The sequence below is a fragment of the Mytilus edulis genome, chromosome 1, assembly GCF_963676685.1.
Source record: "Mytilus edulis chromosome 1, xbMytEdul2.2, whole genome shotgun sequence".
Lineage (NCBI taxonomy): Eukaryota > Metazoa > Mollusca > Bivalvia > Mytilida > Mytilidae > Mytilus > Mytilus edulis.
The window spans coordinates 49,835,333-49,854,779 of record NC_092344.1 but is presented as its reverse complement, the minus strand read 5'-3'; the positions used below and the strand labels follow the sequence as shown (position 1 = coordinate 49,854,779).

The 19,447-nt window shown below is 30.8% G+C and overlaps 1 protein-coding gene across 3 annotated transcripts; it reads left to right on the top strand.

Annotated features, from left to right (window-relative positions):
• Positions 1–8,679: 8,679 nt before the first annotated feature.
• LOC139484561 (uncharacterized) lies at positions 8,680–19,140 on the top strand. 3 transcript variants are annotated; one of them, XM_071268332.1, is made up of 3 exons: positions 8,680–8,859; positions 17,399–17,466; positions 18,110–19,140. In XM_071268332.1, the coding sequence occupies exons 2-3, from the start codon at positions 17,409–17,411 to the stop codon at positions 19,054–19,056; spliced, it is 1,005 nt and encodes a 334-aa protein (XP_071124433.1). In that variant the 5' UTR covers positions 8,680–8,859; positions 17,399–17,408; the 3' UTR covers positions 19,057–19,140. The 3 variants fall into 3 exon arrangements, with proteins under 3 accessions (XP_071124433.1, XP_071124440.1, XP_071124422.1); XM_071268339.1 differs by lacking the exons at positions 17,399–17,466; positions 18,110–19,140 and adding exons at positions 9,673–9,740; positions 10,336–11,323 and having other exon boundaries at positions 8,689–8,859; XM_071268321.1 differs by lacking the exon at positions 8,680–8,859 and adding an exon at positions 16,496–16,562.
• Positions 19,141–19,447: the final 307 nt, after the last annotated feature.

Here is a 19,447-nt window from a genome sequence, read left to right as displayed (position 1 = left end):
CATTAAGATATTATTTATGCAAATAAGATCACTCCTAATCCAGTTCTCAAATATAACTGGTATTGAAAAGGGCAGTTGTTATGTTAAAGTCTTTCTATTCAACTCTATCGCTGTCTTAGATTTGTCTTGTTCTTTAGCTCTCTGTTTTTTTTTTTTAATTTAGTGGCGTGTGTATTATGTTTGCTTTTTAGTTTTAGATATTTCTTTCGTTTTGCTTAGTCTTTAGGTTTCCATATAGTTGTATGCACACTATTGTGATTATTTTGATCGCGCAATTGTCAGTTTGTTTTCGAATTACGAGTTAAAATGTCACTTTTTTATTTTATCTAATTCTCTCTCTTTCACTTAAAATGATTCGAAATCGTTTTTGTCAAAACATTTGAAATAATGTTGATGGCAAGGAAGTAAAGATGAAAAAGCCATTGTCGGCTTTTAAATCCATAAACCGGAAAGTATTATGCATCTAATGTCAACTTATGTTTTTTAAAATAATAAAATCAGATATCTGTTATGAACTTACGACATATTCATATTTCATTATGCACTACCAAGAATTTACCCACGTTTGTTTGGTACATTACTACCCTCGTACATATCAGTACTGTTCGACAAGACCGAAAACTTGTAGTGTTATACTTTCTATTAATTCAGTACTGTTTATTAATCTACAAAAAACGGTACAATTACTAATTCTATCAATTCAGTACTGATTTTTCTGTACAGTTTCAATACTAATTTCGTCAGTATTGTTTCAGTTCTGATTTTGACAGTACTGTTTCAGTACTGATTTCGTCAGTTCTAGTTTAGTAATGACTTCGTCAGTAATGTTTCAGTACTGATTATGTCAGTAATATTTCTTCAGTACTGATTTTGTAAGTTATGTTTCAGCACTTGTTTTGTACTGTAAGTGTACCGATTTTATTAGTAATATTGTTTTACTATGTTTTCATTCAATGTTTTAGTAAATACTGACTTTTTAGTGCGCACCTTATTCATATAAAAAAATAGTTGTTCCTTTAAGTTATTTTATGTGTGGTTAATCTTTTTAATTTGAATGCAAATTGTTTAAACATGTGCATATGAGTACAGTTGGTATCCAAATATAGATTTGATAATTATGTACCAATATTATTATTATCCTTGTTTAGCTGGTTACATATCAATTTTTTTTTCTCTCTTCGACCGTATCACCCTGCTATCAACCTGATGAGCAAATGTGTTTAGCGACGTGAAAATGACTAAGGAAAAGTATCAAGCTTACTTTCGTCTATCGAAAAACTATTGAAGTGAAGGGAAATTCAACAGAAAGGAAGCAAGATAAGCAGTTTATCGGATTTTTCTCAAGGGAATTGTTTACCCTTTAGGAGCACCTGAATTCACTCCCCGGTTTTAGTGGAGTTCGTGTTTTTTTATGTATTTTGTAAACTGTTGTTGTAAATGCCCGTTGGTGTTATGATTCTTTGTTTACTCCTTGATTTTGATTTTGACTATCTTTCTGTGTATAAAAACAAATCACAATCGACATCCATGACATCAGAGAGATTCACATTGTTGTTCGTGGCTGTATTTTACAATATCAATGTGTATAAAAGCGGACAATTTATACATATATCTAACAAGATTAGAATAATAGAATAATACTGTTCATTTTTGGTATTTTTGGCATTTCTTAAAACATGTTTCCATTAATGCTTTCATATGTTAGACAATGTATTACAATCAACACAAAACAATGTCTCATTTACTTTTTTAATCATAACTGAAATTTGTTTTATCTATGATAACCATTGCTTTAATATAATAATTTTCATTGTCATATAAACATATGAAGTTTGTGACAAAAATCTCAATAATTTTTATGAGCCTTTGAGGATTATAAATATAACAATCACATAAACACTTATTTTGCTTGTATCATGTTTTATTGCTATTTTGTCTTTGGAATGCTTCGTGGAATGTCAATTTTCTGGCTCTTTTTCTCAATTCAGTCTCGCATATGATGTGTCTTGTCTACATGTAGAGTGGTAATTCCAGAGGACACTTTATTATGAGCTCATTATAATAATCCATCTTTTATGTTTGAAACTCAGGATTAAATGATTCGTGATTAAATGTTTTGTTCTCCTGATTAGTGCCATATTAATACATCTTTCTGTATATAGGTCTTTAATTTTCACAACCAACGTTCCTATTTCAGCTCCTGTCTCCTATGCTGTTAATCATTATTACGATCTACCGTATTCAATAGAAAATTTGAAAATTAAAATGTTTAAAAAGAAGAAGTTATCAGTTCAGTTTGACTCAATTGACTAAAATTGCCTGTTTTCGTTCATGCCGAAGAGCACTTAGCTTTTCCATATGGTTAGAATGCAGATTGCCATGGTCAGTGAGTTTTTATTAGAGTTATCGTTCTTTGTATAGCTTCTTCAATATAATGTTCCAATATTGTTTTGTTATTAGAATTTAGAGAATTAGAATAGAAATTTGATGAGAAACGTATCCATTTGCATTGTTTGTGCCTCAGCCTACCAAGTAAATGTGAGCTAGCTTCCCTAATAAAAAACCCTTTAACTACCATATAGACAAGAGGTATGAAAGTGGCACACAACACTCACAACAAATCAATCAATCATATTTTAATTCAATCTATAATTTATTTCATTTAGGCTGTCAAATTTATTTCATTTAGGCTGTCAAATTTATTTCATTTAGGCTGTCAAATTTATTTCATTCAAAGAAAAGTGGGGAAAAAATGCAAAAAAGGCCTTTTACCTGGATCGGTACGTTAATAAATATATATTGCTAAATTATTTCACTAAACTAATGTAATTTATCGAAAGTTGCAACTTGGTTTTAAAACAATTATAAACTTTTAATGTCGATTTTAGCAAATAAACGTACATTCTTTTTGATATTTAGTTTTTTAAACGTTCATGTCCGAAAGAGTTCTGTAAATTAAAATAAAATGCTCCTTAATTGCTGTTGAAGGTAGTTCAGGGGTATACCGCCATCTTGAATTGTACAATCACAGTATATAATCGGTCAAGTTCTTTGCCCAAATATACAAATTTGGAGACAGGTTTTCAAGTTATTGGTTACACAGTTTATTTATATACAGAAAGCCTAGTTATTAATTGCATTATCGAAAATGTTTTAACAAATACCTAATATTTGTGCTTTTAGAATTAATTTTTCAAATAATCCATTTAAGGGGAGATAACTCTTTTAGTACAAAATTTATACTGGACAAATAGGGAAATTTTAATTTTTTTAATTGTAGCAAGAAAACAAGTTCGGTGACACCATTTTTTCTTTTTATTTTCTTAAAATATGTTATAAAACCTATCTTCTCATATTTTATTTAAAAATTCTGTCTCATAGATTTTTTTATGCACAAAAATGTGTTTTTTTCATGAACAATCTAAGCAAATGTTGCCAATTGTGAACGACTCCTACCTATGAAATAGCTCAGTGACCCATACTTTTTATAATTTTTTTTAAAAAGCATAGCAAAATCTTTTATTTTGGCGAAGTTTAAGAAAATTCTGTATTTTTTTTCTCCTGAAGTACCTTATTAATAAGAAAAATCATTTGTTGTTTATCACCTAAATTTTGTGAAATATACCCTCAAAAATATTTAATGTTGTAGTGATTTTTGAGGTTATTATATTGTCATGCAAGGTTAGTACGTGTGTATTTCAGCTACATGTACGTCCTTCTTTTTACTCGAGGAATGAAACAAACTTCCTTCAAATGATCATTATTGTCCAAATCGGCAGTTGATACAATTTTTATGGTTTGCGCAGGTCCATACACAATTAAAAGTACAAACGTTATATACTTCTTACCTTCATGTACTTATTATCATAATTATGACGTGAAACAAAAACTTGCAGCCTTTGATGTGCTAAGAGGAAATAAATATGTATCGACCTAGTAATTTTTCGTTTTTCTCTGACATGCAAAGTGGAAAGTCCTAACCTTTCACCTTATATTTCCATAATGACATTTTAAATTATATAATAATTACCCAATTCATCATTTGTGGTTTTGTCATCAATTTCCTTGTGTATGTGTATGCGTATGTGTATGTCAACAACAATAACAACAAATCCTTAACACAATCAAGGATAACTAATCCTTTATAACAAGTTTTCAATAAAGACACCAACATTTTTTACCAATTTCATAAATGTTAGAAAATTAAATATAATTAGGTGAAATCAGAATAATTTCATATTTAGCAATCTTCTTTTTAAGATACAGCATCTTTAAGCATCTGGATAATTTATTAATTAAACTGAAAATTGTAATTCACTCAGATATCTTGGGTATACAGGATTATGGCTTAAGTCCCGTTTCCGCCATTCGCATTGTTTGGGCAACTCTTCATAAAAGAAAAAGAACAGCGCATACTTTTAATATATTCTACAGCAACCTTAATAAATAACAACCCTAACTTTTATATATTTATTTTACATATTAATGATTGTGTTCGATGTTATGGAATGAACAGAATTTTCCATACCAAATATTGCAAAAAATTATCTTAATTAATGTAGTAAATAAACACATTAAAATTATTTTCATTTGCTAAAATTTCAATTAAAAAAAGTAATTTGCTTTTCAGGTTTATTGCATATGATAAAATTCAATACCATATTCATTTTAATATTATTGGCCACAATAACAGTAGCAGGTAAGACACATATACAATATACAGTATTTATAAAATAGATTTGGAAGTTCGGTTAAATAACAGTCACAACTTTTACCTATACTACAGAAGCCATTGTAAAATGACAGACTTTTATTCCCCACTGTCCAGTCAATGAAAATGAATCAAAGGGTCAGTAATTTGTTATTATGTCGTATCTAAATGTTTTTTTTTAAATTAGAATTATACAAATCACACAAAATAATAAATAGACAGCTCTTTTTATTTAAGGGTAGATTCCCTGATGTCTTTTCTTATAATCAGAATACTGTCTCATAGACTTATACATCACTTTTCAATTTATTTAATATTTAATTCTTCAGAAGATCGTTAATTTATCAAGTAAGGGACGACATCAAAAGATCGATGTAGGATAAAAAACTTAAATCAAATAGTTTAGGGGTGGGGGTCAACATTGCTGCAAGTTTTTTTAATCTAAAATCGATTTTACATATATCCCTATTGGTCAATCAATTTTTCCCAAATTAAGTTAAGAGGGAGGGTGTGGGGGTCAGTGAAAAAACTATGTGAATTAAGTTTTTTTATCCTTCATTGAACTTTTGATGTCGTCCCTAAGTACGTCTTCGTGTTGTTCAGTGTTTATTTTTCAACATCGTGTTTTGTGAAAAGTTGTGTTGAAATATGTGTTGAAATATGTGTTGAAATATTTGTCAGTACGGTACAATTCCATCTTATTATATTATCATTTTATCCGTACCATTGCAACACATCTGTAGACTTTTATGATTTTTCCTGCTTTGCCAAATCGTTAATTTTTGACAATTCGGTACCTATCAAATTTACGATGTTTTCGTAACCATCAGATACAAACATATGTGTATGATAATAAAGTCATATGAAACGAATGACTGGTGAAAAATAAGATTTATTCAATTCTTGAACAAATTCATGTATATATATATCATAAACTTAGTTTTCTGTGCAAGAATTTATCATTTTTTACGCAAACATCGTATAGTCGTCAATTTGTTTTTCTATCTGTCTATTATGATGTGAAAATATGGCAGCTACTAAAACTCCACCAGAAGCGGCATCAACCCAGTGGTTGTAAATACATTCAACATAGATACCAGGATTAAATTTTGTATTTACGCCAGACGTACAAAATACTCATCAGTGACGCTCGAATCCAAAAAAGTTAAAAAGACCAAAGAAAGAACGAAGTTGAAGAGCATTGAGGCCCAAAATTCCTACAAGTTTTGCCAAATACAGCTAAGGTGATTTATTCCTGAAGTAGAAAAGTCTTTGTATTTCAAAAATTTAAACGTTTTGTAAACAGTTAATTTATAAATATGATCATATCAATGATAATTCATGTCAGCCCAGAAGTGCTGACTACTTGGCTGGTGATATCCTCGGAGAAATAAAACTCAACCAGCAGTGGCATCGACTCAGTGGTTGTAAATAAACTCATAATAGATACCATGATTGATTATATTTTGTATTTACGCAAGACGCGTGTATCTGAATTTTGTTTTTTTCAACAAATTCAACGTCATTCGAACAAATATCAGAATCTTTTTACAAAAAACTCGATTTTTGAAAAAAAATCTTTGCTGAAAGAATGAATATCTGCTATATCCAGAAAGCAGCTCAACTTGAAACGAAAACGACCAATCACATCAGTTTAAATGAACAATAAAATATGTGGGGTATACACTAATCACAAACCGACATATAACCAATGGTCTATTGACAAAAGACGTCTAGAGGACGATACACTGTATTCAGCAAGGTACATGCTTCTATACAATATGTCAAGCAGTAAATCGTCCACAGTCTTTGAAATTGCTTATTATCTGTTCTACAAATTGAATAATTGAAAGAAAGTATAACAAAATCAAGCATCGAAAATTCACAGAATCAGCCATTACACAAGACAATATAACCCTTTTTCAGACCAAATATGTGATGTTTCTTGGGTTCTCCATTAAAGTATGGAAAGCATTGAAAATCATAAAAATATTGAATCCACAATAAGAATTGCGTTGTTTATCTTTGAGAAGAAACAATGTCCTGATGGGTTACTTTATCAACAAACAGAGCTAGACGGAAAATCCTTACGGGAATTCCAATCTCAATTTCAAACTTTGTACTAGTTTGGGTTTATAAATATTTTTGAATTGAGCATCACTGATGAGTCTTATGTAGACAAAACGCGCGTCTGGCGTACTAAATTATAATCCTGGTACCTTTGATAACTATATAATCTTATGTCAAAATAAAACTGATAACTAAAAAAGTCCCAAAACACTACAAAAGGACGAACACGTCAAATAAACACTAAAAGAAAACCTATGGACTGTGCAAAACAAATCTAACTGAAACCGGGTTTTGGCTCAGATAAACATGAAGGATTAGCTGTTTCTGCTACACTTGTAGCACCCTAATATGCAAACATAAATATTGCTTCCCCAAAATAACTTTCATCATGTCTTTTCGTTTGAAATTGGCGTATCTTTGTAGGTGTAAATGATAAAAAAAAAAACCCTAACAACTTGCAAAATATACATTCAAATTTATCAAAGTATGGTTTTATTAGATATGCAGTTTATAAAAATAAGTTTGATTTTATATTTTCAAAAATTAAAACATATTAGATATACATACAATATAATACGTAAGATATGCACAGTGTCATAATTATAAACACATCATAATTGACAATACTTGACGATTTCTATTGAGGATATCAAAAGAAAAAAAAATATATTTAAATAAATTAATTATTATCCTAGGCAATACCGACAAACATGCAGATTTTTAGCATTTTTCCTTCTAAATATAAGCATAGTAAAATGATGGTCCATATTACACTTAAATCTGTTTATGGCGCTTTATTGGTGAACCATTCAGATGGGACCTGGTTATTCGAGGAAAAATATCCGATAAATAATAATATAAGTTGGAGATCACCTTAAAATTGTTGACCTTCGTAAATCTGGTAAAACAAAAATGAAATCAAGAAAAATAAAAAAAAATATATATTTATAAAAAAATGTTTACCTGATAGTTATCAGCTTATATCGTAGTTTAAAAAAATGCTAGCACTACTTTGTTTAAGGAAACAACAAATGTATACCTAATTCACTAAAGCTGTAAAATGAAAATTATACAAGATCTATAAAGCAATTGAAATCGACATTGTATATTTATATAAAAGATATATACGGAGCTTTCAGAGGGTTTCAACTCAAGGTGCACTGTCATGTTTCTGTTTGGAGCCTTTGTCGGTCCCAAGACCAACCCCGCTATCCAATTATGTGTGCAATGTATCCAGAACTTATTTCTATATACACATAATCTTGTAGTCAACATTTAGTTTTTTAGAAAGAAACGCCTAGGCATATTTCAAGTTTCAACTCTGAGTCTTGACTTTTTGCATCAAATAAACAACTAACTAACAAAGAAAGAAAGTTCTAAAAGTTTTGAGTATTTGTCACACTTTATAATTTTAAATTTAAGGCACATGAACGTCTCAATGATGCTTTCTGTGAGTACAAACATTCATCGAGAAGGTAGTTGTAAAAAACACATGGGATTTGTGTTTTTTGTTGTTGTTTTAAATCTATACCCATTGTCTTTGTTTAGAGAAATTCAAGTGCTGGAAAATCAAAACAAATTATCATTGACGATTCAATTATCTTATAAGAATAAACAAATCTAAAAAATTTAGCAAAACTTCGTAACACATTGTTTAAGGAAATAGAAACAGTCTTGTTTGTTAACTAAAACTGTACAAGTCTCTGTTTTTTACATTATGAATAATGTATGTATTTATGTCCATTATCAATACATCAAAATATCATTGTGTAGTACATATATCTACTATGATGTCATTGTAAAACCAAGTGTGTTGCATGAGGAAACATAATGTGTACTTGACCCTATGACGTACATTTGTTAGAATAATATGCTATTCCATATGATAAAATTTCCATTAGACATTTAAGTCTGAATTACACATTGTAATTAGAGAATTCATCATATGTGGTTTGATTAGCATTTCCTTGTTTGAATGTAACTAAAAACAAAACATTTGAGATGGTATAAAAGAACAGTTCTGTATTAGAAGAACATTATTAATTCATTCTTCAAACTGATAGTTGCTACGAAATAAGGTAAGATTTCTTTCAAGTTGAAGTGTTTATAGTTTACCAACAATTGTTAGTTTGTAGATCTATTAGCTGTTTAAAGAACTAAACTGAAAATATTCCTATCTTAACGGATGCCTGATTATGAATCGGGTAAGATAATACGATTTTCAACATATCAAAGTTATATGTCAGTTTTTGATATGTGTCATTTGGATACAGTTGCGATCTCTTTGTTTAATATATCATTTCAATTCATTATGCAATTTAATTTAAAAATGCAAACGACATATTTGTATTACTTTGATTGGAATAAGATTGAACACAGATTTCTTGCCTACAGCTGCATTGAAGTATATCATTTGGGTGGAAATATTGCATCTTTTAAAATTTCCCCCTCTTTTATTTATCTTAAGTCGTTTTTTATAACTTTAAAAGTAGTTTTCCCAAACATTTTTGTTTTACTGTCGCAATGATTTTAACATAACACAAACCTTGTCAACCAAATATAGTATTTTCTGACGTTTGACCGAGGATTTTTTCAAACGTACATAGTTTCGTCTGTTAATCAAGTGATGTTTTGCTAGCTATAAAAACAGGGTTAATCTACCATTTTCTAAATAAGGAAATACCCGTACAAAGTCAGCATTATGACAGTTGTTTTCCGTTCCTTTGATGTGTTAAGCTTTTGAGGTTGTCATTTGATAAGGGATTTTCCGCGGTTAATTTACTTTTTTTGCGGGTCTTTCGTAATAAAAAGCAATTTTTTGAAAAAAACTGATTTATAAATATCTTACTTGCTTTATATTTTCTAAGGTATGGTTATCTTGTATATTTCAGATACTTTAAGATGATGGGATTTCAAACCACATTACTATCAGTGGCATTGACCATAATGACAGTAGCCGGTAAGAACGATTTTATATACGATTTCTTCGAATTTATATGTTATCTTTTATTTGGATTTCTATGATACGATTGCCACTAATGAGCATTATGTAGACTAAACCCGAGATTGGCATTCCACGTTATTGTCTTGAATTTTTTATGATTTTTTTTTCAAAACAAATTTTTCTTACGTAACTAGATAAAATTTACCCTATCAGCACATCAAAGATACCACATTTATTAGTCTTTATGTCAAACATGCTTCTCCAAAATACTCATACAATAGCTTTCTTGAAAAAGTGAAAATGACAAACCAAGTGCAAAGTTGAAGAGTATTGGGGACACAAAATATCCAAACAGTGTTTCCAAAAAGCTAATGTAATCCCTTTCTGGTAAAGCGAATCGAAAGATTTTCGAATAGTTAAGAATTTTGTGACAAACTTAGCTGACCAATGATCAATCTTCACAAATGTTATCATAATTTGGATCTTCAATGGAAATGCCAGCTTAAAAAGTTCATGTGTCGGGATTCACCTTAATCAGGGCTTGAATACTATTTAAAAACATTTTTTTTTAAATTAATTTTTTACAAATTCTTCTACACTTTTTTTATAGCTTATACACCTACAGAAAAGAAATTAGGTCTACATGGAGTGAACAAGGTTTTACAGCTTGAAAATGGAGGAGATATTAGGGGTCATCTTGGAGACTCACTTTCTGTATTGGATGTAATTGATGCAAATAGACGAGCAGGATCTGACAGAAGAAGTTCAGATGTCTCTGGAATTATAAGAAGCTCTTCATTTCAAAGGTCTGGTAGTGTATTGAGCAATGATGGTATTAACAAAAACTGTCATAATGAGTGCGGAGTAAATAAACTATGTAGCGTAGGACAGAAATGTGTACGAGATGGTTGTGACAGTTATTGCGTCCAAGTTTCATCCGGAAGTGTAGTTGGTGCATCTAGATTGTCGGAGTCTATAAGAAGGGGAAACACAGTCTCAGAAATTAGGAGAGGTTCGTCATCTGACCTATCAAGACTGTCAAGCATTGATGGTTTGAAATGCAATTATGGATGTGGAGACAATAAACTATGTGGATTAGGACATAAATGTGTCCACGAAGGATGCAACAGCTATTGCGTACAAATAGCATCTGGTAGCTTAATTGGTTCTGGTCAGTCTTTGACTGGACGTTTGGATCTATCTAGCAATGCTCATTCAGAAACTATTGGTAGCAGTCGTACATTGTCTGGTCACACAGGTTCTGACATTCTTGACGCTATCTCAGCTAGACGTAGTCGCATGGATTTATTAGACACAGTTTCTTCTAGACGAAGAGGATCATCTGGTTCATCTAATTCAGGGATCGTATCTCAATCAGTAGTAGGAGTCCCCAGTGACTGCAGAAGACTATGTAATACTGATTCAGATTGTGCACCAAGCAAATACTGTACCAACGTTAAATGTCACAGGATTTGCAGAAGAAGACCATCTAAAGGATACTCAGGATGAACATTATTAGAACTTTGAAGAAATCCACATTTTTTTTTACGCAAACTGATTTTTTTTTTATAGATAAATAAATAAAATGTTTAATACAACTAGTCTTGTTGTAAATATGTGCTTTACGAAAGTTTAAAAGAACAATCATATAAAAAAGCTAAGGTAATGATTAATAGGGATGTACCATTGAGTGCATAAACCTAAGGAAAACTTGGTGCATAGCAATACTATTTATTGTGTTATTGCATTAAATAGAAAATGGAGAGTTTGTGGCAAATAAAACCCAGATTTTAACAGGATTAATTTGTCTATTGTGATTGCATTTAACCCGGTGAGACTGTTTTAACGATATTACCTTTAAATTTGATAATCTACATGGAAAAAGTATATTGTTTGCAGGTCAAATATGTGTAAGCCATCATGTTTTAGAAAATTAAAAATCCAACAACTGAAAAATAGATGTTTACCCTAACTTCTATAATTCTTGTCAACTATATTTTCAGTCAAATTTTTTTCAATGAAAACACAAAGCATTAAAAAAAAACCGCGAATGCTTGGGATTTTCTTATTCGACTCTGTGAGACAGGACTATCTAAAAAGAAAAACAAAAAAAAGAAAGATGTCTGGTTTTTCATATCGCTGATGGATAGATCTATTTCACGAATGTGACCTACCGAATAAGACTATTTATCGGGTTTGTTATAACACCAGCAAAACGATAGGTGCCACATGTGGAGCATGATCTGCTTACCCTTCTTGAGCACATGAGATCACACTCAGTTTTTGGTTGTGTGATTTGCTTAGTTTTTATTTTTTTATGTTTTGTTTTGTGTACTATTGTTTGTCTGGTGGTCTTTTTCTTTTGTAGCTATGACGTTTTTATCTGTTTATATTTAATTGATAAGTTTGGATGTCCCTCTGGTATCTTTCACTCCGATTTTTTTAACTCATCAGATGGATACATATAGAAATACACCTAGTAAAAACACAGAGTGGACGTTGCCGGGGAAACGTACTTGTACATCCCAACAACATAAATACACTTTGTACAGATCTGAGAGTACTCGCATTTACTGACACCCAGTTCACACATGATATATGTACGGCTTTGGTATGATCAGATCGTCATGTTATTTCAACTATTTTATTAATTGAATTTTTGCTTCCAATAGCTACAAGATTTTTTAATTCGTACTTCATTTGTTTTTAGAGTTCAATTGCTGAATATTGTGCTATGAGTCAAATGCTTTCCGACTGACATTTTAATGTCATGTTTTACATAACTACCCCAGATTAAAGACAATTTCCCTCGATCAAACAAGAAAATCGCCACGTTTTCGTATACTCCTTTTTGTATACTTAAGAATATACAGAAGGGAATTAAAAAGTCGTGCATTGACATACTACAGCACACATCAATATTATATCATACAAAATAATCATGACTCATTATTCAAACAAACAGATGCAAGCAAAGAGAAACTACTAAAAAGATATTAGACCATATCATTTTGTACGTTTAATAAAAATACTATTGTTAGATAAGCAAGACAAACGAAAACAACAGCAAAGTACCTACACAAAGCGGTAGTATTCTGCATGAAAACCCATCTGACAGAATAACATCATCAACAAGTCAAATTTACTTTCCCATTATAAGCTAATGAACATTTGGAATTAAAATACCTAGTTCGATCACACACAACAATTTAGCAAATAAAATGAACCCGCAATGATTCCAAAAACTTATAAAAACACAATCTAACCGGTGTGATCCGATTAACAAAAAGATACAAACATCATAATGAAATGTCAGACAAATAACGCTTGTATTTCTTTATTTTCTTATAAATTACTTGATAATGAACTAGCCAGTAACCGAATGGAATATAATGAAGACACGGTCACGTAGAAAAATGACATATGTTATCACATATTATTTCTCTTATTACTAGCAAATACAGAGACAGCATCATACAAAAGCTGATCTAATAAAAAAAAATGACACTTAGTGGATTGTAATATGCCACTCAATCATAAGTCAAATTGTTTTCATTTAAAACAAGTAGACCGAAAAGAAATTCAATGATATTAGAGTTCTTTAACATGTTCAGGGAGTACTGGTAGTATGAGGATAATTTTTTCCCTCTCATTTACATCTATGGTTTTTTGATTGACAATTTATTTGATACGTTTGGAGAACGTATTTTTCAACAAACTATCGGAATTTTCAAGGGAACCACCTGTGCCACAAGAGCTTCCTGGACAGAATGAAATAAAGCAAACCTTATCCGTCATTTATTTATATTGTAAAGATAATCAATAAATGATTGAACATTTGGTGACCAAGTTGAGCGCATCCATCCTTTAAAACTTGTAAACGATGGAACCGGTACAGTTAATTCAAAATAAGAAGATGTGGTATGTTTGCCAAAGACAAGTCTACATAAAAGACCAAATGACACAGCAAATAACAATTATAAGTCACCGCCTCGTATTTTACCTTACATCTAGGACTGACAATCATAATCGATTGGGTACAAAATTTTACGAAGAAACATATGATTTCAGTTTCCCAATTGTAAACTTATAATTTCCCTATATTAAAGCAATGTCTTCATATGAGGTATATATATCTTATTGGGTACGATAATTCATGGCTTGCATTTCTTATCATGATTTCCTCGATAAAGGAATGTTGCTCAAATGATGCACCAAGAGTCACAAAAGAAGTTGAAATCATCACATCAAAAATTATAAGACGTTATATAATATATTTGTTTCACAGATAACGACGGATATGTTCCAATTTTTGTTTTTACCATCCCGTCCTCTTTTCCCTGGAAATGACATATCGAATAAGCCTAAAAACAGGTTTTGTACTTCGGGACGACATCAAAAGATCGATGTAGGATAAAAAAAACTTAAATCAAATAGTTTGGGGGTGGGGGGTTAAAATTCTGCAGGTTTGTATATCTAAAATCGATTTTTACATATATCCCTATTGGTAAATCAATTTTTCCCAAATTAAGTTAAGAAGGGGGGGGGGGGGGGGGGGGGTCAGTGAAAAAACTATGTGAATTAAGTTTTTTTTTATCCTACATTGAACTTTTGATATCATCCCTTACCTATAATCAAATCAACAAGCATTATACAAAAGAATTCTAGAACAAGTCAAATTTATGATATGGCTAAGCATTTCACACTCTCGATCTAACATTGAACAAAGATATTCAAAAACAAAACCAAACTGATTTCTGTTTTTTGCAAGGCTTTTAATAAACATCATTTATTTTAAGCGATTTCAGTGAAGGAAAGAGCTAATCATACATTGTCATACGATGTTCACACTAAACTTGAAAATTGTTTCACAGTATTTGATCCAAACACATGAGTGAATAAAACGAGATTTCATTAGTATGTGCGAAGAGTAACTGCGCATTATGTGTGTTGGATGTATTACAACATTAAAAGTTTACCTGAAATGCTACATGATCTCAACTTGACATAACAACCATCGCCAGATACTATCTAATGTTTATAAGTTTTTCATTCTTTGCTGAGTCTTGTGCTGTCCAGCGTACATTCTTTTGGTCACATATCTCTAAAAAGCTTTATTTTGCCAAATCATTCATTATAAGATAACCTTACTGAAAGACAAAAAAAAAACAACACAGTTCAGATCCTACAACAAAAATACAAAACACTTTAATACAAAAACTGATAATACGCCCATTATTCTGACAATCAATGAACCATTGGAATAATCTATAATTCAAAATCTGGCGTTTTAATTTTCGAAGCTTGTAAATTTCGTCATTTATTTAGTCATACGACTTAATTTGAGCGCCGCTGATTCGACAAAATGAGTGTCAGCCATACTAAAGAAGGAGCTTGACGTCGTTGATAAAGTTCTACGCATCATCTTATATCCAGTCAGTATATATTTATATCTCTGGATATCCAAAGACTAAAATGGTATTTAATGTAAAAAGTGCAAAAGAAAAATATAAAAACATAGCAATTTCAAATGTTTAAGTTTAGATGTAACTGTAGTGTCAGTCATTTCGATGTATCAACATATTCATTTAGTCGGAATATAAAACATTACTAGAACACACCCGCGAAATCGCAGGCATATACAGCTTGTAAACTGTTGTAGGATGAATTTTGGTAAAAGATATTATGACTGGAGAATTTCATATAAGGTATCAAAAGCCCTCTCCCTTTTTTCCAAAAGTCCGTTATGTGTTTCCTTTCTGTTAAATACAATTATTTTTCGTGTTTCTGGTTTTATACCACAATTATTCTTCCCCTTTGCTACAATGCATATTTTGGTAAAAGTCAAATTCATTTAAATCAAAAAATTTGCACCGCTTCAAACATGAAATAAATGAAACTGCTTATAGACCATTATTATTCTAATAAAATGTGCCAAAATCAGAACCAAATCAGAAAAGTTCGGATGAAAAATGGAAAGAACATCATCAGTATATCTGAAAGTGAAATTAGACAACCTGGCTTTTTTTTATCTTCTGAAGGAACTCTGGTTCATATGAAAATTAGAAGAGATCAGCAAGGATACGGGCACATTTCGTTTCCACCAAAGAAAACCCTAAGTTTTCAAAAATTATCAACTCTTTCGAGTATATAATCTATCGAAACCGAACGTATCAACGGTACTTCCTGGCAATACAAAAATTCATCGACAAATTTCATCGACAAAGTGATTGTAAAAATAACATGGGATTTGTGTTTTTTTCGTTGTTGATATTCAATCTATTCCCATTGTATTTCTTCAAAGAAATTCAAGTGCTGGAAAACCAAAACAAATTATCATTGACGATTCAATTATCTTATGAGAATAAATAAATCTAAAAAAATAGAGCCAAATTTCGTTACTTATTGTTTAAGGAATTGAAACAGTCTTGTTTGTTAATTAAAACTGTGCGTGCAAGTATCTGTTTATAACATTATGCATAATGTGTGTATTTATGTGCATTATCAATACATCAAACATCCTTTTGTAGTACATGCATCTACTATGATGTCATTGTAAAACCAAGTGTGTAGCATGAGGAAACATGATGTGAACTTGACTCCATGACGTACATTTGTTAAAATAATATGCTATTCCATATGATAAAATTTCCATTAGACATGTAAGTCTGAATTATACATTTTTTTTTACAGAATTCATCATTTGTGGTTTAATTGGTATTTCCTTGTTTTCATGTAAATAATAAACAAAACATTTGAGATGGTATAAAAGAACAGTTCTGTATTAGTAGAACATTAATAATTCATTCTTTGTACTGATAATTGCTACGAAATAAGGTAAGATTTCGTTGAAGTGTTTATAGGTTACCAACAACTGTTCATTTGTAGAAATATTTCCTTTAAATAAAATATTGCTGTATAAAGAACTAAACTGAAAATCTCATATTTTAACGGAATGTTTGAAAACGCTTGATTATGAATTGGGAAAGATAATACGATTTTCAATATTTTCAATTTAAGTTATATGTCAGGTTTTGAAATGGGTCTATTGGATACATCTGCGATCTCTTTGTTTAATATATTCAACTCATTAAGCAATTTAATTTAAAAGTTCAAACGACATATTATTATTATTTTGATTGAAGTAAGATTGAACACATATTCCTTTCCTATAACTGCATTGAAATATATCATTTTGGTGGAAATATTGCATCTTTTTTTCATTTCCCCCTCTTTTATTTGTCTTAAGTCGTTTTTTTATTACTTTAAAGTTAGTTTTCCTAAACATTTTTTTTTTTAAATTTCGCAATGATTTTGACATAACACAAACTTTGTCTAACAAACCTAGTATTTCTGACGTTTGGCCGAGTATTATTTTCATACGTACATATCTTCGTCTGTTAAACAAGTTTTGCTAGATATTCAATCAGGGTTAATCTATAAGTTTCTAAATAAGAAAATGCCTGTACAAAGTCAGAAACATGACAGTTGTTTTCCGTTCGTTTGTAACATTCGAACTTTTGAGTTTGCCATTTGATAAGGGATTTTCCGGATTTAATGTACTTGTTTTGCAGGTTTTACGTAATAAAAGACATTTTTTTGGCAAATAACTGATTTATAAATATCTAAATTACTTAATATTTTCTAAGGCAGGTTTATCTTGTATATTTCAGATACTTGAAGATGATGGGATTTCAAACCATATTACTATCAGTGGCATTGACCATAATGACAGTAGCCGGTAAGAACGATTTTATATACGATTTCTTCGAATCTATATGCTATTTTTTTATTTGGATTTCAATGTTACAATTGACACTGATGAGCATTATGTAGACTAAACACGAGTTTGGCATTCAACGTTAATGTCTTGAATTTTTTATGATTTTTTTTTTCAAAACAAATTTTTCTTACGTAATTAGATTAATTTAACCCTTTCATCACATCAAAGATACCACATTTATAATTATTTATGCCAAACATGCGTTTCTTCTACAAAAAAACTCTTAAATTATCTTGCATGCAAAAGTAAAAATGACAAACCAAGTGCAAAGTTTGAAGAGTATTGGGGACATCAAATATCCAAAAAGTGTTTCCAAAAAGCTAATGTAATCTCTTTCTTGTAAAGCGAATCGAAAGATTTGCGAATACTAGTAATGAAGAGTTTTGTAAACAGTTAATTCATAAATATGACAAACCTTACTAACCACTGATCTATCTGCAAAAATGTAATCATAATTTGAATCTACAATGGAAATGCCAGCTTTATAAGTTCATGTGTCGGTTTATTCGGGATTGACCTTAATCAGGAGGGCTTGAATAGGATTTAAATTTTATTTTTATATTAAATTAATTTTTACAAATTCTATTACACTTTTTTATAGCTTATACTCCTACAGAAAAGAAATTAGGTCTACATGGAGTGAATAAAGTATTACAGCTTGAAAATGGAGTTGGTAGAGACATTGGAGGTCATCGTGGAGACTCACTTTCTGTATTGGATGTAATTGATGCAAATAGACGAGCAGGATCTGACAGAAGAAGTTCAGATGTCACTGGAATTATAAGAAGCTCTTCATTTCAAAGGTCTGGTAGTGTATTGAGCAATGATGGTATTAACAGAAACTGTCATAATGAGTGCGGAGTAAATAAACTATGTAGCGTAGGACAGAAATGTGTACGAGATGGTTGTGACAGTTATTGCGTCCAAGTTTCATCTGGGAGTGTAGTTGGTGCATCTAGATTGTCGGAGTCTATAAGAAGGGGAAACGCAGTCTCAGAAGTTATAAGAGGTTCGTCATCTGACCTTTCTAGACTGTCAAGCATTGATGGTTCAAAATGCAGTTATGGATGTGGAGAAAATAAACTATGTGGATTAGGACTCAAATGTGTCCACGAGGGATGTAACAGTTATTGCGTACAAATATCATCTGGTAGCCGTATTGGTTTAGGTCAGTCTTTGACTGGACGTTTGGATCTATCTAACAATGGTCATTTGGAAACTATTGGTAGCAGTGGTTCAATGTCTGGTCACACAGGTTCTGATATTCTTGAAGCTATCTCAGCTAGACGTAGTGGAATGGATGCATTGGACACAATTTCATCTAGAGGTAGTGGCATGGATTTATTGAACACAATTTCTTCTAGACGAGGAGGTTCAGTGAGTTCCTCTGGTTCAGGGATCGTATCTCAGTTAGTAGTAGGAGGGGACCTAAGTGATTGCAGAAAACTATGTCATACTGATTCAGATTGTGCACCAAGCAAATACTGTACCACTGTTGATTGTCACAGGATTTGCAGAAGAAGGCCATCTAAAGGATACTCAGGATAAACATAATAAGACTTTTGAAGAAATCCACATTTTTTACGTAAAATGATTTTGTTTTATAATAAAATAATAAAATGTTAAATACAACTTGTCTTGTTGTAAATATGTTCAGATTCATACAAACCACACAATTCTTTAGACACCGAGGTATTCATAATCATAAAAAAATACATCATACAAACAAATATAAAATCACCTCAGGAAAGATAGCAGAAATTATGGTGATCAATTTTGGTTAAATTGTTTACTAGGACAGAAAAAAATCCAGAAACTACTGAATAAAGAATAGATATGGAAATTATCTCAATTTTCTACTGTTGATAAAATAAAATTGAAAAGAGGATGTACTGTGAATAGCAATATATGAGACACAACAGAACAAAAAAACAAAAAT

What these genes read in the sequence shown, in the direction of transcription:
- LOC139484561 (XM_071268332.1), top strand. Translation starts at nt 17,409, where the DNA reads ATGATGGGATTTCAAACCATATTACTATCAGTGGCATTGACCATAATG. An exon ending in GACCATAATGACAGTAGCCG is followed by an intron (nt 17,467 to 18,109) that starts GTAAGAACGATT and finishes ACTTTTTTATAG; the next exon opens with CTTATACTCCTACAGAAAAG.